The 26,236-nt window shown below is 41.5% G+C and overlaps 1 protein-coding gene across 1 annotated transcript in view; it reads left to right on the forward strand.

Moving 5' to 3' along the window:
* The window catches only part of LOC133126584 (uncharacterized), a 30,161-nt gene extending 5,611 nt beyond the window's left edge, over positions 1-24,550 (forward strand). Inside the window, 8 exon segments of the mRNA XM_061238928.1 lie at positions 481-659; positions 879-1,082; positions 1,658-1,839; positions 3,061-6,635; positions 6,637-8,547; positions 20,213-20,342; positions 23,773-23,909; positions 24,535-24,550. Of these exon segments, the coding sequence (XP_061094912.1) occupies positions 481-659; positions 879-1,082; positions 1,658-1,839; positions 3,061-6,635; positions 6,637-8,547; positions 20,213-20,342; positions 23,773-23,909; positions 24,535-24,550 (6,334 nt within the window).
* Positions 24,551-26,236: the final 1,686 nt, after the last annotated feature.

A 26,236-nucleotide genomic window follows, 5' to 3' on the forward strand; every position in this document is an offset into this window, starting at 1 on the left:
AAATTGTAATCTCGCCTTCTGATTCCTACTACTGATGAGTGGTTTGTATCTTCGGGTTCAGCTATATTGCTGCTCTCTCAGTCTTCTTCAAACAGTTGATTGAGATATCTGAACCCCTGCCCTGATTTATTCTTTGTGATGTCACTGACTGATCTTTTGGGGGTTTTTCACAGCTCTCACAATGGGTTTGTCATCAACAGCTGCTGTTTTCCTTGGCCGACCTCTTCCATGTCTGTTGTTCAGTATGCCAGCAGTTTCTTTCTTTTTCAGGATATTCCAAGTTATCCGCAATGCTTGTGCAATGGATTAGCTTTTTTTTCCAAGCTTCAAAATGGCTTGCTTTTCTCCCAAAGACAGCTCTCTGGTCTTCATGTTGGTTCATCTTTTCTAACACAAATGCATCTTCACTGGCAAAACCCAAGGCTAAAACTGAGAGTAGACATTCAGATATATGTCTTACTTAAACACTCAATCTAACAGGACACATCTGGGCAACAAGAAACACCTGTCAGTGGCGTGTCCCAATACCCTTGCTCACCTAAAAATTGACTTCATGGATCCCCAGCAGAAGCTCCTGCTGGAGTGCACCTACAGAGCCCTGGAGAATGCTGGGATACCCATGGAGAAGGCCAGTGGAACCAGAACTGGGGTTTTAATTGGTACAAACTATTCATTTTTCAGTGAGATAAAAATAGATTTTCCTTCAGGGGCATACATTGGTCAGGGAAACGTAATGGTGGCCATCATTGTCTGAATGGAGCTGTTTAAGATTGCCAGCCCCATAGCCAACTTTTAAGTACATTTAATGTTTTCATGGTCCAGTGAAGCCATGCTTCGCAGCATACTTTTGAATTGTACAATTAAAATCCTGATTTTAGGACTCATGAACAGGGACTATGAGACACTTCTGAACAACAGCCCAACCACCATTACCCACTACAACGGCACAGGAACAGCCATGAGCATAGCTGCCAACAGGATCTCCTACGCCTTCAACTTCACTGGCCCCTCATTGGCTATCGACAGCGCCTGCTCATCCTCTCTAGTGGCTCTTCACTATGCTGCCCATGCAGTTAGACAAGGTAAGGTTGCATGTTATTTACAGTTTTTTATTTTTTAACATTTTTCTTCGTTTAATTGATCTCTCTGTTACTTATATCAGGTTCAAATAGTACTTGTTTGGATTAAAATATCATTCTATGGTGTAAATGGACAGGGCTTACACTTTTGGGATTTTTTCACTTCTTACAATACACCAGGTAAGCTTAATCGAATGCAAAAAAGTATTTAAATCCAAAACAAATACTATTTGAGCTCAGGTTTGACTTGTATAGTACATATTGAAACAAGCAGTAGAGTCTTGTCCCTTTATTATGATTATCTCTGCAAGCATTGGTGTCATGTGTAGATGTGTATCTTGTTTAGACTTGATTATGTGGATGACTATGGAGAGCTATTTTTGTGTGAATTTGACCAGGACATATGGGATCTTTAATGACAACAGCAAATCAGTACCTTGATTGAATTCTTGTTCAGTTAACAATTTATTGAATTAAAATATAAAAAATCAACACTAAACTTTCTGGATATTTTTGAAATAATGTGACTGCAGTTCAAGACATTTTGGTTATAGAATTATTCTTCTTGCTTTCTGTAGGAGACTGTGAGATGGCTGTTTGCGGTGGAGTCAGCTGCATCCTTGAGCCACGGGTCTTTGTCGCTCTTAGCAAGGCCAAAATGATCTCACCTGATGGCTCCAGCAAACCTTTCTCCAACAAAGCAGATGGCTATGGAAGAGGGGAAGGCTGTGGGATTGTCCTGCTCAAACCTCTGAAAAAGGTAAGGCATTTCCAGGGGGAAGCTGGAGTTTTATTACCCTAAGAGGCTGATAAGCATCTAAACTGCTATTCTTGCTAGTGGACAGTCTTTTTAACAATCTGCCATTACCATTCTGTTCAGTTTTATTACGTTGCAGTTTATATTTTTATAGACATATGAATGCAGCAATAAAATGGGATGTAGATGTCTCAACCTATCAAGAGATTATAGAGTGAAAGAAAATATACTGCAATAGTACAGGATGCAAAATGGGAGAATGGCAGTGTATGTACTCAAAGCACAATGACTGGGTCCAAAATAAAAAGTCCTCTATGGACACAATAATCAGGCCCCAACACACATACACACATGTGCATTTGACAAGAGCCTAAAAAAATGTACTAAATGTAATGAAATAAAATTTGTAATGTGCAGTTATATTACTGTACTAATAACCCCCCTTAACGCATTTAAAAAAACTGTTGAAAACCCACTTTTTTCAACGTGCATCTCTTTAATACAGCAGCATTTTCCCTGGCTTGTTTTATATGTTTTTATTTGGTGTTATTATTATTATTATTATTATTATTATTATTATTATTATTATTAGTATTATTATTATTATTATTATCATTATTATTATTATTAGTATTATTATTGCCACTTCTGATACTTTTATTTACAGCATTTTATTGGTATTTTAAATTGATCTTAAAATGGTGTGCTTCATTTTATCCTGATTTTATGCTTGTTTCTGTAAAGCACTTTGTAATTTATTTTGGAAAAGTGCATTAAGAATAAAGATCTATCTATCTATCTATCTATCTATCTAGCATTTGTCAGGAAACCTTAAAGATAAACAACTTCCGCCTCTTTTGAATTCATTTTGGCAGAAATAATAACTTTTGAGTTATAGTGCAGTCAGCAGATTTAGCAAATTACTTTTAGAAGTGTTGTAACTGAATTGGATACATCAGCAACAATTTAGAATTCATAATCACCTAAGGGTAATTATGTGTTACAGACTCATAATTATAGACTTACTGTACATTAGAAAATTTGAGATTTCTTTTTTTTCTATTGGCTTTGTGGGATTCTCTTGTGATCATAAACATCCACATGCCTCTATTAAAGGAGCCTGTGGTGGCACCACTATCAAATTCCTGTATGACCTCATGGAAGTCTTTCCTGTATTGTTCCTGTGTGACCTCATGAAAGTCTTTCCTGTATTGTCCTGGACAGGCTCTACAGGACTTTGATCATGTGTGGGGCATCATAAGCAAAACTGCTGTCAATCAAGATGGCCGCTCTGTCACTCCAATCACCAGGCCATCTATGGCCCAGCAGGAGGAGCTGCTCCACAGAATTTACTCTGCTGGGTTTGATCCATCACATATCCAGTACATAGAGGCTCATGGGACTGGAACCCCTGTAGGGGATCCGACAGAAGCAGGTAGCATCTCTAGAGCTGTTGCTGAAGCCAGACATCCAGGAGATGCACTCTGCATCGGCTCTGTGAAAGGTAACATTGGACACACTGAATCTGCAGCTGGAATGGCAGGACTCATCAAGGTGCTTCTGATGATGCACCATGAAACCATTGTTCCCTCACTATCCTACTCTGAGGACAATGCCAGTATTGATGCTAAATCTTTGAATCTGAAAATTCCCACTAGAGTAGAAAAGTGGGAAAAGACAGGCCCATCAGGAAGGGCTGCAGGTATCAATAACTTTGGGTTTGGAGGGACCAATGCACATGCCATTGTCAGAGAGTATAGGCAGATGGACAGTTCTAGATCCTGCAGTCAGGATGCAACAAAACTGTTTGTGTTGTCTGCAGCCTCTGAAAAGTCAATTGGAATGACAATTGCTGACACTCATCAAGAACTGGCCACAAACAATGCAGTTGATTTAAAATCTCTGGCATATACATCATCATGTCGGAGAAGCCACCTAAAGCACAAATACAGAAAAGCGTTTCTGACATCCTCTCTCAGCGACTTACAGGAGCAACTCAGATTAGCACTAACCAAAAGCATTGTGCCAATAAAATCAGGCTTAAAGTCAGTGTTTGTGTTCTGTGGAAATGTTGTGATCTACAGAGGCATGTGTGAGGAATTGTTGAAAGAGCCCATTTTCATTGAAAAGATGAAGGAGGTTGCAAACTTGTTCCTGAATTACAAAAGCACTAACATTTTGCAAGAACTGGAAAATGATGATTATTCAAAACCAGATGTTGCCCAACCCCTTCTCTTTGCTATCCAGGTTGCCATTTTCAGCCTTCTAAAACACTGGGGTATTAGACCTGATGCCGTTCTGGGGCACTCTGTAGGAGAGGTTGCCGCTGCCCATTGCTCTGGTCTGCTGTCTCTTGAGGATGCAGTAAAGGTGATCCATTTCCGCAGTATGTTGCAGAGCAAGGTCACAGGGGGGAAGATGCTTGTTGTCAGTAAGATAGCGGTATCGGAAATCGTAACGCTTCTGCCTGCTTACTCAGGGAAGGTCTGCTTAGCTGCCTTCAACAGCCCTCAGTCTTGTACACTATCAGGTGAGGCAGATGCAGTTGACTCTCTTCACCATAAGTTGAAGACCTCCTTCAAGAACAGTTTGTTTCTCCACATTTTAGATGTCCCTGCTGCTTACCATAGTCATATGATGGATCCCATCCTGGACCAAATACAGAGCAGCATAGGATCCTTGCAAGAGAATGAAATGGAGGCAGAACTGTTTTCAACTGTGACTGGAGAGATGTGTTCTCAAGGGGATTTTAGCTCAGGGAGATATTGGGCCAGGAATATCCGTGAGCCTGTTGCATTTGAACAAGCATTGAGATCAGCAGCCAATAACAAGAAGAACATAGTCTTTCTAGAGATAGGTCCAAGACGGGCCCTACAGAGGAACATCATGGAGACATTGGGGAATGACATCTCTGTGTTCCCTTCTGTACAGCCAGATAAAGATCATGAGACACTGTTCACTGCTGTGTCTAAGCTCTTTGAGATGGGGGTGAATGTAAACTGGGAACGCCTCTACAAAGGACATGAGGCACCACCAAGACCCATCCCGAGGTATCAATTTGATTGTGTAAAGAAGGAGGTGTACTTTGAATCAGTAAGGCAGGGCAATGAGACAACATCTTGTACCCTTCACCCAGTTATAAGGCCTACAAAACAGAGCAGCACAGAGTTCACCTGTAATCTTTCCTCAGATCCAACAAAGTACATGAGTGAACACAAAAACAATGGTGTTGCTCTTGTCCCTGGTGCTTTGTATGTTGAATTGGCTCTAGCATCCTTCATAGCCAGTATGAAGTCAAATATGCCTCTTAGCTCACTGCAGCTCTGCCTCAGTTTCCAAAATCCATTCATACTCAGTGAGAACTCCCCCCAAATGAAAGTACAGCTTGAACCATCAGAGAAAACAGCAGAATTTAAAATACATTCTCAGTCAGCTACCTATGCCTCTGGTGCCATTGAATGGACAAATGGATCAGTGGCTCCTGAAGAAAGGAACATCTCCTTGGATTTTGTCTTCAAAAGATGCCAATCACTTATGACGGCAGAGCAGGCTTACACTGCCCTTTCTCAGGCCGGATTTCAGTATGGTTCAGTCTTCCGACAGCTGGGAGACGTGTACTATGGCGAGGAGTTCAAGGAGGCTATTTCAACCTTCAGGGTTCCAGATGAAATGATGAGGCAGCTGCATGACTACTATGTTCACCCAGTAGTACTGCATCACTTTCTGCAGATGACGGCTGTTGTAGCTGGGAATAGATTTGCATCAATGCCTGGGTTCCCATCTGGTATAGGCTGTGTCACAGTGTCTGGCCCCCTGCAGAATGAAATGGTCATATATCTGAGAACAGCAAGAGAGACATCTGATGGAATTGAAGTATGTGGCTGTTTCACAGACAAAGAGGGTCATGTGTTGGTTGAACTAATACATGTGAAGATCACATTATTGGGAGGGGGTTCTCGTGTTGCAAAAGAGTTCTTCTTTCACAATGAGCAGCATGCCACTTCTGAGGATGCCAGCCTCTTCCACAAACCAACATCTTTAGTTTTTGCTGATCAGTTAGGGGTTGGTGAATTGCTACAGCAGTATCTTCACTCAAGTTCTACTTTTGTCCGGTTCAAGGAATGGGGAAAACTATCGTCCTCCAAAGTCAGAGAATTTTTTACGGAATTAAGTGTTCCTGATGGCAACAGGAGTTTCAAAGAGATTTTGTTCATATGTGGTATTCAAGATCTCAGCCATTTGAAAACAGAAATGGTCCTGGATCACCTGGTCGACTGCTGTGAGCTTTTCCGTGAAATAGTTCTTGCACTGAAAGCTGCCAAATACACTAGCAGTATGAGAATTATAACCTACAGATCAGCAGAGGGGACAGTAGACCATGTCAGTCCAGGTTTTGTCATTTCTGGCATGACTCGAGCCTGCGCAGCTGAAACTTCAGGTTTCTCATTCCAGCTAATTGATCTTGCCTCTATGACAAGTGAGGATATCAGGTCGTTGGCTCATGTTGTATGTTCCTACCCAGCCACCAAGTACCCAGAGCTAACAATAAGCCAAGGTCAGATTCATTCAAGCGTAATCACTCGCACTCCCATTAAGACCACTGAGAGTCCTGAGAGGGATGTCTTCTATTCAGGAGCTGAACATGTCATCCTGCAGACTGCTGACCCTTACAAAATGACAAGCTTGTCTGCAATTCCCTGTAATGAGCCTGGAGAACAAATCTGTGAGCAAAATATTGAGGTTCAACTTAATAAAATCTGTGTTCATTCATCAGATTACTTCCCTGTCAGTGTTTCAGATATATGGCCAGACCATGTACTGGAACAAAGATACATCCCAAAGCCACAATCTTCTGGCACTTGACTTCAGTGGTACTGTTACGGCTGTGGGGAGGGATGTGGGAAAACTGAAAGTGGGAGATCATGTTGTTTCATGTTACCCTATTACTGCGTCTTCAAAGGTTGTGATTCCAGAAACTGCATGCTATAGAACAAAGAAGCTCCCATTTCTCAAGGAAGTACCATGCGTTTCCTTCTTTGTTCTTGCCTGGGAAATCTTGCATCATGTCCTTCCAAAAGTAAGACAAATGAACAAGTTGGGCATTACTTCTCTTGAACCCGATTCAAATCTGATGCAGGTGCTAATGTTTACTGCAAATCAATCAGGGTGGAATGCCATTGTAGGCACCCAATTTAGTGGACTGCTACAAAACGTGAACAGGTGTGATGCATTTGTCCTTTTGCCTCCATTTGACGCATCATTGGTTGCTAAAGCTTGCAATGTTTCTACTGTCAGAAACATTGTATTAGTGCATGATAACCAGATGCCACCTATTCTTTTGCAAAACATGTTTAGATCTGACAGTGAAAATGTCTGTGTTCAGATCGTTCAGGTGGCTAATCTTTTCCAGAAAGCATGTCTAAAGAAGAAAAAAAGATCAATCTACAGCTGGCTAAAGTCAATGCGATTGAATTATATTCCAGTACTGAAAAACACTATCTTTCAAACAATGACTTCAGGAAGCATTGAGTGCCTGTCTGCTCAGGAATCAAAATCCTACTTGAGCTCAGACACCACTTCTGTAGTTGTACTTGATGGAAACACTAAGGATGAGGTCTCCAACCTTCCAATACAAGAGAAGCCAAAACAACCTTTTCATCAGAAATCTGTTTACATTGTGACAGGGGGTCTTTCTGGGCTGGGGTTTGAAACAGTGAAGTTCATTGCTCAAAGAGGAGGTGAGTGCATTGTCATTCTTAGCAGAAAGTCTTCATCTCATTTGCAACATGAGATATCTGACCTGCAGAATCGGTATGGAGTGTCAATCATCAGCTTACAGTGTGATGTGTCAGTTTCAGAACAGGTTGTGAAGGCAGTCACTGCAATTGGACAGATGTTTCCTTCTTGTCCAATCAGAGGAGTATTCCACAGTGCAGTCATTCTGCATGATGGTTTACTTGAAACTCTTGACAAATCACACTATGAAAAAGTGTTCAAGCCAAAGGTTAATGGTGCTATGAATCTCCATCATGCAACAAAGCACTGCAAACTTGACTACTTTGTGTGCTACTCTTCCATCACCTCTTTCATTGGCAATGCCACTCAAACAAACTATGCCGCAGCCAATTCGTTCCTGGACATGTTTTGTCATTATCGGAGGAGGCTTGGACTGGCTGCACAGTCCATTAACTGGGGGGCTTTGAACCTCGGCCTCCTATTGAACAAGGAATCTTTACAGAGATTTTTGGAGACTAAGGGAATGACAGTGATGCAAGTAGCAGAAATTCATGAAGGCCTGGAGCAATGTTTGTTGCAAAACAATGCCCAACAGGTTGTGTGCAAGTTCAGCTTCACAAACCTTCGGAAGCATGTGCTGTCTCAAAACACATCCCTCAAAATGCGTCTGTCAGCTTTGGTAGATGAAGAACTGAGAAACATCAGCCTAACAGAACCTAGTGTACAACTGTCAACTTCACCCTCCTCACCAGGGGAATATGTCAGGACCATGATCAGCGAGACTTGCAATGTAGACCTTCAAGAGCTGAGTGATGGTACTACACTCTCTGCTCTGGGTGTCGACTCCATGGTGTCCATGACTCTGCAGAACCTCATGTTCCAAGAGACAGGAGTCAATGTTCCCCTTGTTAAATTACTGGACCCAAACAGTACAGTCTCTACGTTGGTGTCAATCTTGGAGGAAAGAGAAGATTGGCAATTTCAGAAAGATGTCAAAAAATCTACGCTGAGTTTGACTGAGCACAGAAAATATGAGTTCACACAGTTTTAGACATTCGATCTTCAGATTACAGCAGTTGTTGGAATGACAGTATAGTCCTAGTATGTAAACAGAATAGTAGAATACATTATTCTAGAATCAGAAAATAAATGTCAAGAAATTAATAAAACTTTGATTCATTAATAAATTATTTCTATTAAAATTAAGTCAAATTTGAAAAAATTCTGTTGACGTAGAATAAAAATAGAATGTAAAGTTTCCCATTATGACCATTACAATTATGTGTTGAATATCTAAGCAATTTATTGTACTCTCAAAATCAGGCTTTACAGAAGCAATGTACTCTCAGCCAAAATAAATATTATGAAGTTGGAATGGCATGTCTAGCTTAATAGCTGTAGGAGCTGTGTAGAAATGTAGGCATACGAAAATAATATGAAGAAGTTTGCTTCCACAAAGTTGTTATTATTAGTACTATTAGTAGCCCTGTATTATGTGCATGTGTATTTCTTGTGGTCTAGTTGTGATACATTTTCATTTCCATTCATATAAAAGGAAATCACAAATATCAAGTAACACAAAGTGTATTTATTTTAATAAAGTGCTTTTGCTTGTATCCATCACATTCTGCAATATTATGCTCTTGTCACATGTGCAGTTGTATGAGATAGCAAATAGTGAACACCCCAATGAAGTTGTAGGCTTTGTAAAATGAAGGTCAGGTATTTTACTGTCATGATACTTTCTTGTAAAACTGCACAGAACAAATAAAGTTTGTTACAGCAGTGTATTGTTTGCTTCTTTTTTCTTTGCATAAGCTTACAACAGGATTATTTAAACTAGGCACTGGGATGGGGGGGGGGCAGAGAGTGAAATAGGTAGGGAGGCACAGACTGCCCAGACTGAAGCGGCCAAGGCTACATATAATGGTGAGAACACTGATAAAATATTTTTAAAGCAATATTTTAGTAATGGTGACTTGGGAGTGAGGGAACAGGAGAGTGCAAAAGCAGCAGTCTGAAATGTCTTTGTTTAAATGCTTGAAGTATAAATACTATTTGGAACTTGGAGGCTGTTATTGAGACATACTACTGATTACAGAGACATGGCTTGGGGATGAAATGGGGATGAATATGATATAGAGGGGTATAAAATTATTTGGAAGATCAATCCAGTAAGAGAGGTTCCATCTTCCGAATAATGATCTTCCTTAATTGGACAACAGATTTTTGTGTTAAAACATTGTTACAAGACCCTTGTAAATCCCTTCCTATCATTGAAAAAGGCTCACTGCCATGTGTTGACTCACCCTCTGTCTTTATCGTCCTTAAATTCTGGTTTGAAAATATACAGGTGCATCTCAAAATATTATTGTAAAAGAATATCATGTAAAAGTTTTTTTTTCCGTAATTTAATTCATTTTCATATATTATAGATTAATTAAACATAAAATGAAACATTTCAAGCCTTTTTTGGTTTTAATCTTGATGATTACGGCTCATGAAAATAAAAATAAATCTCTCAAAATATTAGAATATGACATCAAATGTTGACCTTCTGAAAAGTATGTTCATTTATGCACTCAATACTTGGTCCTTTTGCAGGAATTACTGCTTCAATGTGCTGTGGCATGGAGGCAATCAGCCTGTGGCACTGCTGAGGTGTTATGGAAGCCCAGGTTGCTTTGATAGCAGTCTTCAGCTCATCTGTATTGTTGGGTCTGGTGTCTCTCATCTTCCTCTTGACAATACCCCATAGATTCTTTATGGGGTTCAGGTCAGGCGAGTTGGCTGGCCAATCAAGCACAGTAACACCATGGTGAGCAAGTAGTTTTGGCACTGTGGGCAGGTGCCAAGTCCTGCTGGAAAAGGAAATCAGCATCTCTATGAAGCTTGTCAGCAGACGGAAGCATGAAGTGCTCTAAAATCTCCTGGTCGACAGCTGTGTTGACTCTGGACTTAATAAAACAAAGTGGACCAACACCAGCAAATGACATGGCACTCCAAATCATCACTGACTGTGGAAACTTCACACTGGACTTCAAGCAACTTGAAGTATGTGCCTCTCCACTCCTCCTCCAGACTCTGGAACCTTGATTTACAAATTAAATACAAAATTTACTTTCATCTGAAAAGAGGACTTTGGACCACTGAGGTTTGCTTGTTGCTCCCAATAATTAACTGGTATCATTTTATAACTAGATATATATTCTTTGCTTGGATAATAAGCAATAGTATACAGAGTTTCAGTGATCACTTGTCTGGAGTGCAATTTGGGTAGCTACACATTCCTTTTTCTCTTTACATGTTGAATAATGCGTGTTTAGTTTAGTAAACTATAAGTTTCAGTTGCATCGTTTGTGGTACACTATCATATCTTAATTATATAGCCAGCTAGTTTGATAGCCAAATAAGTTGCTTGCTCATAATATAGTTGGTTAGCTAAAGTGAAAACTTCAAAAAGACAAAAAAAAAAAAGATAGTGTTATGCAGCATACTCAAGTCAACATTTCATAAAGTCACCTGGTCGCCGAACATTTTCTTACTAGAACACTACGAAAAGACGGCAGGCTCTGTCGCGTGTGTCACTGTCAACTTTCCAAAACAGTGCATGCTGTGGTTTGAGGGTGTTTGTTGCCTCAATTCTGCAAGACTGTTAGGACTCTGAAATTACCCATTGTACCTTTAATGTGCCAAATTCCAGAAATTAACCATTGATCTTATGCCTAGTGAAGATATTTGCGTTAAACTCATTGGGGAACATGAAGAGAGTCTTGAAACAGTGTTTCATGGAATGCAAGCTTTAGACAGTAGTGTGAATCCAACGCTCTTTAGAAATATTAGGCAAGCTTGTTGGGGAGGTAAGACTATTATCATGAGTGACATCAGTTACCCAAATATTAATTGGAAATTGGCCACCGGAGTGAGGAGGAATTTTTAGATGTTATAACTGAAAAGGACTTGGAGGTAATAGTTGATCAAAGCCTTTCATGTTCTAGCCAATGTACTGTAGCAGTAAAAAAAGGCGAACAGGATGTTATAGGACACATAGTCAATAGTATAGAGTATGAATCTAAGGAAGTTATACTCACCTTATACAATACCCTTGTCAGACCACTGTGTAGTTCTGGGGACTATACTAAACGAAAGATATAGAGGCGCTTGAAAATGTTCAAAGAACGGTATCCAGATTGATTCCATGTATAAAAGATAACAATTATGAGGAAACACTTTGAAACACTCTTCAAGCTTTGCAAAGGGAGACTAAAGGGACATTTTATTGATAATCCCTTTAATGAATTTAAAAGCTTCAAAGTGAGGAGGGGCGGACTAAGCAGTAGGTATACTTTAGTGCAGCCATCATCAAATCTGGACCTCAAATCCAAATTGGGCCCTGGTCACTGGCTTCCTATTGCCGCACGCATCCATTTCAAGGCCCTAGTGTTGGCATTTCAGACTGCCCCACCTTACATACAATCCCTGATCACTCCCTACTCCCCAGCTAGACCACTCCGGTCTGCCAGCTCTGGTCGCCTTACGGTTCCCTCTCTACGTGCACCTGGCGGTCGAGCTGCACGTTCACGCCTGTTTTCCGTTCTGGTTCCTCAGTGGTGGAATGACTTGCCTACCACTGTCAGAACAGCAGAATCTTTCGACGCAGACTCAAAACCCACCTTTTCAAACTCTACCTTAGTCCTCCCTCCTGATTTCCCCTGCCCCTCCTTTTTGATATCCCTATCCTTGTCTAACCCCCCCCCCAAAAATACATAAATAAATAAATAAATAAATAAATAAATAAATAAATAAATAAATAAATAAATAAATAAATAAATAAATAAAAAATAAAATGCACTTATGATGACAACTATGTTTAGAACAGCATTTCCTGTGTATTTTGCTAGTTTCTGGATGTGATGCTTTGACTTATGGTAGAACCTATGCACTTGTAAATCGCTTTGGATTAAAAGCGTCTGCCAAATGACTAAAATGTAAATGTAAATGTCTTCTTTTCTCCCAGGTAATTAGCTGAACAATTATTTCTATGATTGGCCAGACTGTCTTCACAGCTGACTCCAAGGTAAAGGGAAGGTGGAAAACCAACAGTCCTTTGACCTTGAGGACCGTGATTTGATGATTCCTGCTTTAGTGCTCGTACATTTGAGGATGAGCAGGAGGCAATTTCTCTGGACCACCAAAAAAAATAAAAATAATAATAATCACTTTCCCTGCATGGGAGCTGTGCTGTAGTGGGTGCTGACTTTCAGATGATACCTCTGTTCATCTGTCCACCTAATCATACCATCCACATTTCCCAGACTGCACAACTGCTTGAATTCCCTACCTCTTTATCCGGTCATAAATGCAAATGATGTGTATATTTAAGTGGCAATTCTGGGTAACACTCACTATAGACCACACCCTTTTTCAATGGGCTTGAAAAACACTTTGTTCCCCGCTTGCCTGATTCAAAGCACTGTGGTCATTGGAGTCCCTCCACCCTTTACATGCTTGCTGGTGATACCAACGATGCTATATTTTATTAAGATTAAAGATATATCCTGCAGATGAGCTGGGAAGCATCATCAGTGATGGAACTTGGGGTCACTGGGTTTCGGGTCTTTCAACATCAGATACCCTTGCCCAGGCGACCCTGATGCGATGGAAGTCGGCTCGCTATATGTTCGACCAGGAGATCTTTTGTTCCAGTACACTTTCTTATCTAGTCCATGCTCCTTGCTATACTATCCCCACCAGCGGTGACATTGGCTCAGGCGGTAAGAGCAGTCATCAGGCAGCTGGAGGGTTGCTGGTTCGGTCCCGCCCTGGGTGTGTCAAAATGTCCCTGAGCAAGCCCCCTAACCCCTAAATGCTCCTGATGAGCTGGTTGGTACCTTGCATGGCAGCCAATCGGCGTTTGTGTGTGTGTGTGTGTGTGTGTGTGTGTGTGTGCATGAAAGGGTGAATGAGAAGCATCAATTGTACAGCCCTTTGGGTAAAGGCACTATATAAATGGCACTATATAAATGCCAACGATTTGCCATCCTGCTGGCTCGTACCTCCTCCATGCCTGCCTGCACTTCCTTCTGAACAAGATGTTCCCACTCTTTGCCCTGGATATTGACCCTAGTTGCCAGGAAGTAGCCTATGCCTGCATACCCTGTTGCTACAGACCCCACTTGTGGCTTAAGCCTCAGCCATGACTCAACCACCACCAGAGATTTGTCTGCACTCTATTTCCTGTGTGATCCTGGATACCAGCAGATGCCACTTTTGGATCCCTGGATTCTCTGTATGGAGAGCTTCCTGTGACTGTGATACCTTGACCTCTTCAGCGAGGTCACTGATCAGGAGCTGCAGGATGTTACTGGTACCATACAGAGCAGCATTGCTCAGACTGCGGGATAGGCCTAACTATCTTTGCAAGTTGCTGCTGATCTTCCTCTCCAGGGCCTCAATGGTTTTGCAAGCTCAACAAGTTTGTGTGGTATAGATCCATATGCATTTGCAAAGGTCCAGCCACAACAGTCAGTTCTCCCTTGCCTTTGCGTGCCTCCCTGATGAGTGGTGTGTTTCAACCAACCAGGCACACCAGTGATCCCACCCTCCAGTGATCCCAGGGCTGTCGGCTTATGAGGGTCATGTATGGCTCAAACGTTTGGTCTGTCTCTTAAGGTCCCTCAAGGTGTTGTGCAGAAAGTTGTTGACATCCTCAGCTGAGCACATGAGGCTGCCACTCTGCTGGTCCTGTAGTAGCTTCTTAGTGAGGGGAAAGGGTTAGAAATAAAAGCAGCATGCTTTCTTGCTCTTTCCTTCCCACGCCTCCAGTGCCACTGCCCTGTGCACGGTCCTGATCTTATTTCTTAAGATGTTGCAGAGCTCAGCAAGCGGTTGCTTTTCTTCTTCACTAGCCACCTTGTGCTGTTGTTTTTCGAAGCTCTTGCTGGTATATCTTGGCGGCTCTACAGTTCATCGTATAGGTTGACCTGGTGTTGCCTCTCTCGACATTGCCAAACCTCTCAGAAACTTAGTGGATTATGATAGCCATCATAGCTTCGAGCCCACAATCTATGTTGTGGTTTCAATCATTTTACGCATTTGTCTTCATCAAACCGCAAACACAGGGGGCCTCATTTATAAAACTGTGCGTAGGATTCACGTCAAAAGGTTGCGTACGCATGAAACCCAGGACGTGCGTACGCACAAAAATATTCAGATTTATAAAACAGTGCATACGCACGTCCCACGCCAGTTTTCCTTTATAAATCACAATCAACTCTAAATGTGGCGCACCTTTGTCAGTTTCATGTCCCGCCCACAGTTGCCTATAAATAGGCAGTGAAACACCCCTAATGAATATGCATTTCACGAAGATGACAATGGCAAACACTGAAAAGAAGGCCAAGAAAAGGGATTTCAGCCATTTGATTGCCTCTGAAAAGCTACAGGTGTGGGAATTATCCTGATTGATTGTAAATGACGAACAGTTCTGCACAACGAATGTGATGATGGCGATGATAATAATAATAATAATAATAATAATAATAATAATAATAATAATAATGATAATAATACACGTTATTTGTCTAGCACCATTGAAAACACAGTTACAAAATTAAGAGATAAAACGAACAAAAATCCATAACAATAAACACATTATAAAACACAATATATGAATATGATAACAATATATGAAACTATGCACTCGTATCTGCCCGACTGACGCATTGTAAACGGCATCAGTGCAGCGTAATTTGTCCGACTGTTCACCATATTATTTATGAGAATACATTTAATAACAGTATTGTTAGTATTGTTAAACAATTCGTCTCCATATTTGAGGGATTATTTTACAACAACATCTCCATTTATATTTATCATCCTAAATCATATTTTTTGGGCACTCCAGGGAGCATCAATCAAACAGCTGTTTGTTTATTCGTTGTAAGAGAGGCTTTTATCCGTTTTTGCAAATTAACTCTTCATATATGATACGTGAGAGGTAATATTTCGATTTATTTTACACAGTGGTATCAATTTCACACCATTTCTCGCGTTTCATCCCATTGCCATCGGAGTCGCAGTTTCTCATTTCTCCAGTTAATGTGCGTACGCATGGGTCAGAGTTTCCGTGGAGGACCGCACATTTTCCCGTCAAGTTCGTTTTTTAGAAATGCCTTAGAAAGTGGCGTACGCATTCTTTTGTGCATACGCAACGTTTATAAATGAGGCCCAGGGTCTGGCTGTCAACTGGAGGCCACTTGATCCGCTTCTGTGGGACTGTTCTACTGGGATTGGAAGGCTCTACTGCATGGAAGGACCGGGCTTAATAATGTGGGATTATTCCTGGCCAGGTTCCTCCAGTTCATTCAACTGCTCCATGCACTTCATCCTGGCCAGATGTACTTAATTTATTCTTGAATACTTTTCCGCATTTTCATCTCACATTTGTCATCAAATTTCCAGTCGATAACCTTGTGTCCATCCTGTTGGGGTTCCAATTATCATTTTTGTTAAGATCTTACCAATATACAGTACTGTGCAAACGTTTTAGGCAGGTGTGAAAAATGCTGTAAAGTAAGAATTCTTTCAAAAATAGAAATGTTAATCGTTTATTTTCATCAATTAACAAAATGCAAAGTGATTGAGCAGAAGAAAAATCTAAATCAAATCAATATTTGGTGCGACCACCCTTTTCCTTCAAACCAGCATCAATTCTTCTAGGTACACTTGTACAAAGTCAGAGATTTTGTAAGCATATAGTCAGGTGTGTGATTAACCAATTATAACTAGCTAACGATCATGAATTTAATATGTAGGTTGAAACACAATCATAAACTGAAACAGAAACAGTTGTGTAGGAGGGTTAAAACTGGGTTGCTGAAGACAGTTTAATGTCAGAAGTCATACACCATGGCAAGACTGAGCACAGCAACAAGACGGTAGTTATACTGCATCAGCAAGTATCTCTCCCAGGCAGAAATTTCAAGGCAGAAAGGGGTTTCCAGATGTGCTGTCTAAGCTCTGTTGAAGAAGCACAAAGAAAGTGGTCGGCCAAGGAAACTTAAAGACACATCATGCTTACTTCCCTTCACAATCGGAAGATGTTCAGCAGTGCCATCAGCTCAGAATTGGCAGAAACCAGTGGGACCCAGGTACACTGCTCCTTCGTAACTAGGATGGGTTAAATAGAAATGGGTTAAAAATTGTTAAATTAAATGGGTTAAATAAAAAGTAATTTAGCTAATGACATTACGTTTTCAACGGCATATTTTGTTAGGCTTGCATAAAACAGCACAGCATTTTTCCACCTGTTAACGAAACTGTAGCATTTTCAATACACACACGGAGACTGTTTCGCTTTGGCAAAAACAGAACACATGCATCCATTTCTACCTTCAGAAGGTATGTGGATCACTGCACTCAACCAGCGGAGACTGAAGGATACATCTGTGTTCAGCGGTCATGGTTCCAATTCTCTGAAAACAATGGTTTTACAATTGTATCTTGTTTTTACTATTATTTCCTGTAATATAATTATTTTAAAAAATACATTAAAAAAAACAACGCAAAATCACTTAAAGAAGCAGTGGGTCTGTACTGCCTATATACAGTAATCCAGGGCATAGAGTTTGTGAGCATCTGGAATTTGGGAGAAGGATGATGACACCATTAATCTAGTCAACTTTTACATATGTACATAGCACATTTAAAACTACATATTGACCAAAGTGTCACGTTTCATCCTTGTCACATCATGTTTCATGTTTAGTTATTGTCTTAGTTACGTTATTGTTCGGTATTACGTATATGTTACGGTATTATTCCTCTCAGCTGCACGTAGGCTGGGCCTGGAGGAACGTAGGTCGGAAATCCATGGGCTGGGAGGGGAGGATCGAGCAGGCCTGGAGACAAGAGGACAGAGTGAGTCAAGGGCTGAGGAGAGAGAGGAAAGCAAGGCGGAAGATACAGAATTGGTGGGTAGTTTGGAGAAGGATTCAAGAGGAGGGAGAGAAGCGATGACTCTGGGGGCAAGCGAGGAGGGTGATAGAACAGAGGTTACAGCGGACAGAAACAGTGGGGGTGAGAGAAGGGGAGGGAGGCAGGGGAGCAAGGGGGATGGAGAAGGAAATTAAGTGGTGATCAGACATGTGCAAAGGGGTAACAGTGGGGTTAGAAGAGGAGCAGTTCCTCAGAAAGATCAGGTCTAGAAGGTTTCCAGCCTTGTGAGTTGGGGGAGAGTGCTGCAGTTAGAGGTCAAAGGAGTGAAGTAGTGGTAAGACGGCAGCAGACTGGGAGGCTTCCAGGTGGATGTTGAAATCTCCCAGGAGGATAAGTGGGGTGCCATCCTCAGGGAACGAGCCGAGTAGAGCGTCAAGCTCATCAAGGAAACTTCCCAGGGGACCTGGAGGACGATAAACAACGACAATATAAAGTTTAACAGGGTGAGTAATTGAGACAGCGTGGCATTCAAAGATGGATAGGGATAGGTCAGTGTGGGAAAACACAGAGAATTTCCAGGAGGGGGAGATCAGCAAGCCAGTGCCACCTCCACGGCCAGATGGCCGGGGGGTGTGTGAGAAGGAGAAGGAGGATGAAAGGGCAGCGGGGGTGGCGGTGTTCTCTGGTGTAATCCAGGTCTCAGTGAGGGCAAGGAACTGTAGGGACAGGAGGGAGGCATAACCAGTAATGAAGTCAGCCTTCCGTGTGGCAGATTGGCAGTTCCATAGCCCCCCTGCAACTGTGTAGTTGTCACAGGGGGTCAGTGAGGGGTAGCAGAGGTTGGTGGGGTTCCGTTGCCGTGGAGGGCCACGTCACTGGAAGCATGTTCTGTCCTGTAATATACATCATACAGATGCTAAAAAAAAGAAGCAAAATCACTTAAAGAAGCAGTGGGCCTGTACTGCCTATTTATGATATGCCAGGGCATAGAGTTTTTGAGCATCTTGAGCATCTTTGGTAAAAGGATGATGACACCATAAATCCTTGATTACCATAACTGCACATGTTTTCTTTGATTGTGTCCCTTTGTTCATTTGGTCCAGCGGCAGTTTCTGCCTTTTTTGCCCCAGAATAGGTTTTCTCATTTTCTGACTGAAGATACGTGTTCTCATTGTTTGGGCAAGCATCATTTTCTTCATATTTTGGCCCAGTGGCAGTTATCTCATCTGATCTCATCACTTTCTTCATTTTCATTGTTGACTTTGGCAGAGGAGTTGCAGAAAAAGAAACTCAGAAAAACTGGAATGAATACAATTCCATGCGCTGCCCCAAACAGAATAACTAGGAACAGGATTTTGAAGAAGGTTCTGAAGATATAGCTCGAAGATGTCGACAGCGCCAACAACCCCAGTATTGTTGAAACAGCCCCCTGGACTATTTGATAGCCTAGTTTGTGGAGTGCATCAATGGCCTTCTCATCGGGTTTAACTTCACTGCTTGAGATAAAGGCATGTGCAATGTGTCCAGAGTAATCCACAGAAGACCCAATGCAGATGACCAACATATTATTTTCTTCATCACCATCAGTTATGTTTACAGTCTGGACAAAAAAAACGGGAGGCATAAATCTTGCCATTGGTGAAGTTAACATCTTGCTTTCAGTAATTATTTTCAAAAAATCCAGGTAAATGTGATTTAAATTCAGTTCATTATTTATATTAAATCTGTTTTTTTTGCATAATCTTCATAAATATCCAGCCAAACACAAATAAGCTTTTTTCAATAAATGGTAGACTTTCAAATATTTCCAAGCTTGAGTTAAGAGTGGCTCGCTCTGTTTTGTTCCAATACTGAAATTCACCATTTAAAATCACCATTTAAAATCACCATAACACTTGGACCATATGTACTGAAGTACAAATCCTCAGGTCTATTCCCTCTTTTATCTGGGTGCAATTGTAAATGCTGCCAGCCAAGTAAGTGGCATGAAGTAGGGTCAGAAAAGCGTTGCTCCCTAATTTGGTTAAGAAAGGCCCGTAGAAATCCCGAAAAAAGTCATTCATTAAATGCACTTTCTTCTTTTCTGTTTCAACATGTAATTCTCTACAGTATTTGCTACTGTTTTTGAATTCAACCTTCTTGCAGGTCAACCAGTGCAATTATTTTTTTTCTCTCCGTGCATCCAGTGCCATGAAAGCCCCAAAGAATGTAACATTGTTGATGTAACAGAACAGGATAGATATGCTCTCTTTCCAAGCTTCAAAATGGCTTGCTTTTCTCCCAAAGACAGCTCTCTTCATGTTGGTTTATCTTTTCTAACACAAATACATCTTCACAGGCTAAAACCAAGAGTAGACATTTAGAACTATTTATTGTTCAACCAATCAATCTAACAGGACACATCTGGGCAACAAGAAACACCTGTCAGTCACATGTTCCAATACTTTTGCTCACCTAAAAATGGATCTGATACAAAAGTTAATATGTTGTAAGTTGTTTAACAAATCTAGATACAAGTACCAGTAAATTAAAGTAGAAATTTGGATCTGTCATTTCATATACATCTTTTGACATCTCAATAGTCTTCAGTGTAGCAAAAACAAAGGAATTGACTTTGGTGTTCCAATACTTTTTGAGGGGACTGTATATCTCACGGAAACTTGAGATGAAAGTACTGAACAATAAATGATTTAATCCTCAGGTTGAATGAGTTTGACCACAAGTTCTTTGGAATCACTGAGGCAGAGGCAGACTTCATGGATCCCCAGCAGAAGCTCCTGCTGGAGTGCACCTACAGAGCCCTGGAGAATGCTGGGATACCCATGGAGAAGGCCAGTGGAACCAGAACTGGGGTTTTCATTGGTACAAACTACTTATTATTACTTCTAAATGCATTTATAGTTATAGCTGGGTCATTTATCATTGACCCAGTGCATCTGTGTATGAATTGAATTATACAACTGAGTTCATGAACAAAAACATACGTTTCTGATAGGACTCATGAATAGGGACTTTGAGACACTTCTGAACAACAGCCCAACCACCATTACCCACTACAACGGCACAGGAACAGCCATGAGCATAGCTGCCAACAGGATCTCCTACACCTTCAACTTCGCTGGCCCCTCATTGGCTATTGACAGCGCCTGCTCATTCTCTCTAGTGGCTCTTCACTATGCTACCCATTCAGTTAGACAAGGTAAGGCTTTCTCTGTGTTATTTCATAGTTTTATCGTAATATCTCTTGGATATTTATGCTTTGCATACTGTATTGAAACAAGCTGGAGAGCCTTATCCATTTAACCATTCCTTTTTCACCGACAACAGTTATTATTTTGTAACATGCGGGTGGTAAAACAAGAGTGGGGAGACCTCACCTTCTCTGCATTTTGTAAATCACATACTACAAGAAATACGGTAATGTCAGTGTCCTTGTCAGGGCAAGGATCCAGCGGAACAAATGCATAATAGTTTCTCATTCTGAAAAATCTAACTCTAAATAAAATGTAATTGTTGTCTGTTTCGCTGCTGTATACTTATTCAAAAGTACTTGTACGTAGAAGTGCTATTATCAACCTTTTGTATAGGCTCTCTCGAACACGATGAGCCCAAATACAGCTGTCTCTGGCCAGTATTGATAATGTAGTTGCAGAGAAAATGCACTACCCCCATCCGTGCGTACGGAAACTAAGTATAAAATTCAGCTCTTCAAAAAACGACTACGAACATGTTATTGAAGTGACGACTAAAAAGTTATATAAATACATATAGTTTGCTTGGCTTGGCTTGCTTAAAACAACACAGCATTTTTTTGCCTGAGTAACGAAACTGTAGCATTTTCAATATGCACACTGAGACTGTTCCGATTGGGGCTATAGACTCTTGAGATTTTATGGCACACATTTTTGACATTTCATTTTTTAACCAAAAAAATATTTTGCAATGCCTACATCTAAATAGAGGACTTCCTTTGGAGGAGTTCCAAGGAATCTCTCTTGGCCTGAGTGAATATTTCTGAGGAAGACAGTGAAAACACAGTTGACAACATGTGAGGGCATTTTCAGTGGCGTGGCCCCATTTTATGTTGGTGAACATGAATACTTATATAAATGAGAGATTTCAAGTTTAGATTTTTGTAAAAATTCTAAAAAACATGTTTTCACTTTGTTATCATGGGTTATTGAGTGTAGATTGATCGACAAAACTGGCAATTTTTGTTATGCCAATGAAGGTTATGCCAATGAAAGTCAAGGAAGCCATTATGAGGTAAAGATAAAATAAATGAGATAAAACATCTTACCAGCAAACAGTTTGGAACATCATTCATTGAAGACCATTTGTGTGTGTTTGGGATCCTTGCCTTGGGTTGTGAGATGAAGCACTGTCCAATGAGTTTGGAAGTGAACTTGAGCTGCAGATGCTACACTATATTGCTTCTATTAACAGGTGGCAAGTAAGACAGCACCTGTGGTGGCTATATTTACATTTACATTTACATTTTAGTCATTTGGCAGACGCTTTTAATCCAAAGCGACTTACAAGTGCATAGGTTCTACCATAAGTCAGAGCATCACATCCAGAAACTAGCAAAATACACAGGAAATGCTGTTCTAAACATAGTTGTCATCAGAAGTTTTTTTATTTTATTTTATTTTATTTTATTTTTTTGGGGGGGGGTTAGACAAGGATAGGGATATCAGAAAGGAGGGGCAGGGGAAATCAGGAGGGAGGACTAAGGTAGAGTTTGAAAAGGTGGGTTTTGAGTCTGCGTCGAAATAGGGGGAGGGATTCTGCTGTTCTGACAGTGGTAGGCAGGTCATTCCACCACTGAGGAACCAGAACGGAAAACAGGCGTGAACGTGCAGCTCGACCGCCAGGTGCACGTAGAGAGGGAACCGTAAGGCGACCAGAGCTGGCAGACCGGAGTGGTCTAGCTGGGGAGTAGGGAGTGATCAGGGATTGTATGTAAGGTGGGGCAGTCCCCTTAGCAGTCTGAAATGCCAACACTAGGGCCTTGAAACGGATGCGTGCGGCAATGGGAAGCCAGTGGAGGCCAATGAGAAGCGGGGTGACATGAGCCGACCTGGGCTGATTGGTGATCAGGCGGGCTGCAGCATTCTGGACCAGCTGGAGGGGCTTGATGGCACACGCTGGGAGACCGGCTAGGAGGGAGTTGCAGCAATGTGCCCAAACTATAATCTTGTTCACAGATGAGGAGGGGTGTTTTTCTTCTTGGGCAGTTCCTTTTAGTCTCCATATTTTGCTCTTGCCATCACCAATCAACCTTGCTTTCCACAATACCTATTTCCAGAACTCTGCAGGCTCTTTTTGGTGCTACTGTGACCTGGGCATTCTTTTAATGCAGCTAAAGAATGCTTTGCATTCTTGCAGTGTAGCCTCTGTAGATCTGTTTGAGAAGTATTTTGCAGAGAGTAGTCACTAACACCTCCATGCCTGGTTCCTGAAGAATGTTTCTGATCTGTTGTACAGGTGTTTGGGGTTTTTTCTTAATTATTATGAGAATTATTTGGTCATGAACTGCAGATGTCATCCTTGGCCTACCAGTGTCATTGCAATTGCTGAGCTTACCAGTGCTTTCTTTCTTCTTAATGTTATTCCAGACGGTTAATTTTGGAATCCTATTGTTTGGCCGATATCTCTACCTGTTATTTTTGTGTTATTGCTCAGCCTCATAATTGCTTCCTTGACCATCATTGCCATAACTATTGTCCTCATGTTGACAAATGCCAATAGCAGACTCCAAAGGCAATCAAAAGCCTAGAATCAGGACTAGATACTGAAAGGTTTCTTATACCTGCATTAAGGAAGCAATTGAATACACCTGGTTTATCAGAGACAGCTGAGGAACCAACTGTCCAGTTACTTTTGGTGCCCTAAAATGGAGGGACTATGTACAAAAATATATAGAAGTAAATACCCTCAAATTACAGCTAGCAGTGCACACTTTAACCTCATATTAATTTAAAATATTCTAATCCAGCATTAGGGAGTAAAGAGCCAAAGCATCAGAAATTGTCATTGTCCAAATACTTTCTTGTATCTGTAGTACCATGGTTATCTATAGTTGCAGTTGTGATCGTGGCTATACTGCAAATTAAATCATTCTCAATTTTCTTCCAGCTTTGCATTTTAAATGCCTTTGTGATCAGAAGCTATCTATGATCCTAAGGTAGCACTACCATCAAATTCCTGTGTGACATGAAAGCCATGAAAGTATTTCCTATGGTGTCTTGTGTACAGGCTCTCCAGGACTTTGATCATGTGTGGGGCATCATAAGCAAAACTGCTGTCAATCAAGATGGCCGCTCTGTCACTCCAATCACCAGGCCATCCATGGCCCAGCAGGAGGAGCTCCTGCACAGAATTTACTCTGCTGGGTTTGATCCATCACATATCCAGTACATAGAGGCTCATGGGACTGGAACCCCTGTTGGGGATCCAACAGAAGCAGGTAGCATCTCCAGAGCTGTTGGCAAAGCCAGACATCCAGGAGAAGCACTCTGCATCGGCTCTGTGAAAGGTAACGTTGGACACACTGAATCTGCAGCTGGAATGGCAGGATTCATCAAGGTGCTTCTGATAATGCACCATGAAACCATTGTTCCCACACTCTCCTACTCTGAGACAGAACCAGTATTGATGCCAAATCTTTGAATCTGAAAATTTCCACTGAAGTCGAGAAGTGGGAAAAGACTGATACAGCAGGAAGGGCTGCAGGTAACAATAACTTTGGGTTTGGAGGGACCAATGCACATGCCATTGTCAGAGAGTACAGGCAGATAAACAATTCTAGATCCTCCATTCAGGATGCAACAAAACTGTTTGTGTTGTCTGCAGCCTCTGAAAATTCAATTACAATGACAATTGCAGACACACATCAAGAACTGGCCACAAAAAATGCAGTGGATTTAAAATCTCTGGCATATACATCAGCATGTCGGAGAAGCCACCTAAAGCACAAATACAGAAAAGTGTTTCTGACATCCTCTCTGTGACTTACAGGAGCAACTCAGATTAGCACAAAGCTTTGTGCCATTAAAATCAGACTAAAAGTTAGTTTTTGTGTTTTGTGGAAATGGCGTGACCTACAGAAGCATGTGCAAGGAACTGTTGAAAGAGGAGCCAATTTTCAGAGAAAAGATGAAGGAGGTTGAGAACCTGTTTCTGAATTACAAAAGCACTATCATTTCGCAAAAACTGGAAAATGACTATGACAATGATGATTATTCAAAACCAGATGTTGTCCAACCCCTTCTCTTTGCTATCCAGGTTGCCATTTTCAGCCTTCTAAAGCACTGGGGTGTTAGACCTGATGCCATACTTGGGCACGCTGTAGGAGAGGTTGCCGCTGCCCATTGCTCTGGTCTGCTGTCTCTTGGGGATGCAGTAAAGGTGATACATTTCCGCAGTATGTTGCAGAGCAAGTTGACAGGAGGGAAGATGCTTGTTGTCAGTAACATAGAGGTATCAGAAATCCTGAGGTTCCTGCCTGCTTACTCAGGGAAGGTCTGCTTAGCTGCCTTCAACAGCCCTCAGTCTTGTACCCTATCAGGTGAGGCAGATGCAGTTGACTCTCTTCACCAAAAGTTGAAGACCTCCTTCAACAACAAGAATCTGTTCCTTTACATTTTAGATGCATCCTTCATAGCCAGTATGAAGTCAAATATGCCTCTTAGCTCACTGCAGCTCAGTATCAGTTTCCAAAGTTCATTTATACTCAGTGAGAACTCCTCCAAAATGAAAGTACAGGTTGAGCCATCAGAGAAAACAGCAGAATTTTAAATACATTCTCAGTCAGCTACCTATGCCTCTGGTGCAATTAAATGGGAAAATGGATCAGTGGCTCCTGAGGAAAAGAACATCTCTCTGGATTTTGTCTTCAAAAGATACCAGTCACTTATGACGGCGGAGCAGGCTTACACTGCCCTCTCTCAGGCCGGATTTCAGTATGGTTCAGTCTTCCGACAGCTGGGAGACGTGTACTATGGCGAGGAGTTCAAGGAGGCTATTTCAACCTTCAGGGTTCCAGATGAAATGTTAAGGCAGCTGCATGACTACTATGTTCACCCTGTAGTACTGGATCACTTTCTGCAGATGATGGCTGTTGTCACTGGGAATAGATTTGCATCAAGGCCTGGGTTCCCATCTGGTATTGGCTGCATCACAGTGTCTGGCTGTCATGGTGGGAGGTAGTACCCGGTGGGTCCACCAGAGGGCCGAGGATCATTAGTTCCACCTGTTCCTCATTAACTCCTGGGGAATTACCTTCCCCAAGAGTATTTAAAGCCAGTGCTGACTCCCTTCATTGCTTTTGTGTTCAACGTTCGCACTTGCTGGTAAGACACCAGGTAGACGCTGTACTGGTAGAGTCAGGTACGGTGTGGGTTTGTTTATCAGAACTCTCTGAGACTACCAAAAAATAGGTAAGGAAGGTGCTCGGTTGTGGTGTTTGTTCACCGACGCCTTCCTGAAAGGTTTTCCTTTCTTCCTTCTTGTTTGGGGCTTGTGTGAGCCGGTGGTAGAGGGACGTTGTCCCCGGTATTGTATTTTAGTTTGTGTTTTTCTTCCTGAGCTGCGCCTCATGGGTTTTTGTTTCGTGCCTAGCGGTTTTTGCTAGGTTGTACTTTTACTTGGGAAATTCACTATTATTACTCACAGTGCTCACTTCCCAGCACTATATTTGGTTTGTGTATTCGCCCTGTTT

Source organism: Conger conger, chromosome 4, assembly GCF_963514075.1.
Source record: "Conger conger chromosome 4, fConCon1.1, whole genome shotgun sequence".
In the NCBI taxonomy this organism is placed as follows: domain Eukaryota; kingdom Metazoa; phylum Chordata; class Actinopteri; order Anguilliformes; family Congridae; genus Conger; species Conger conger.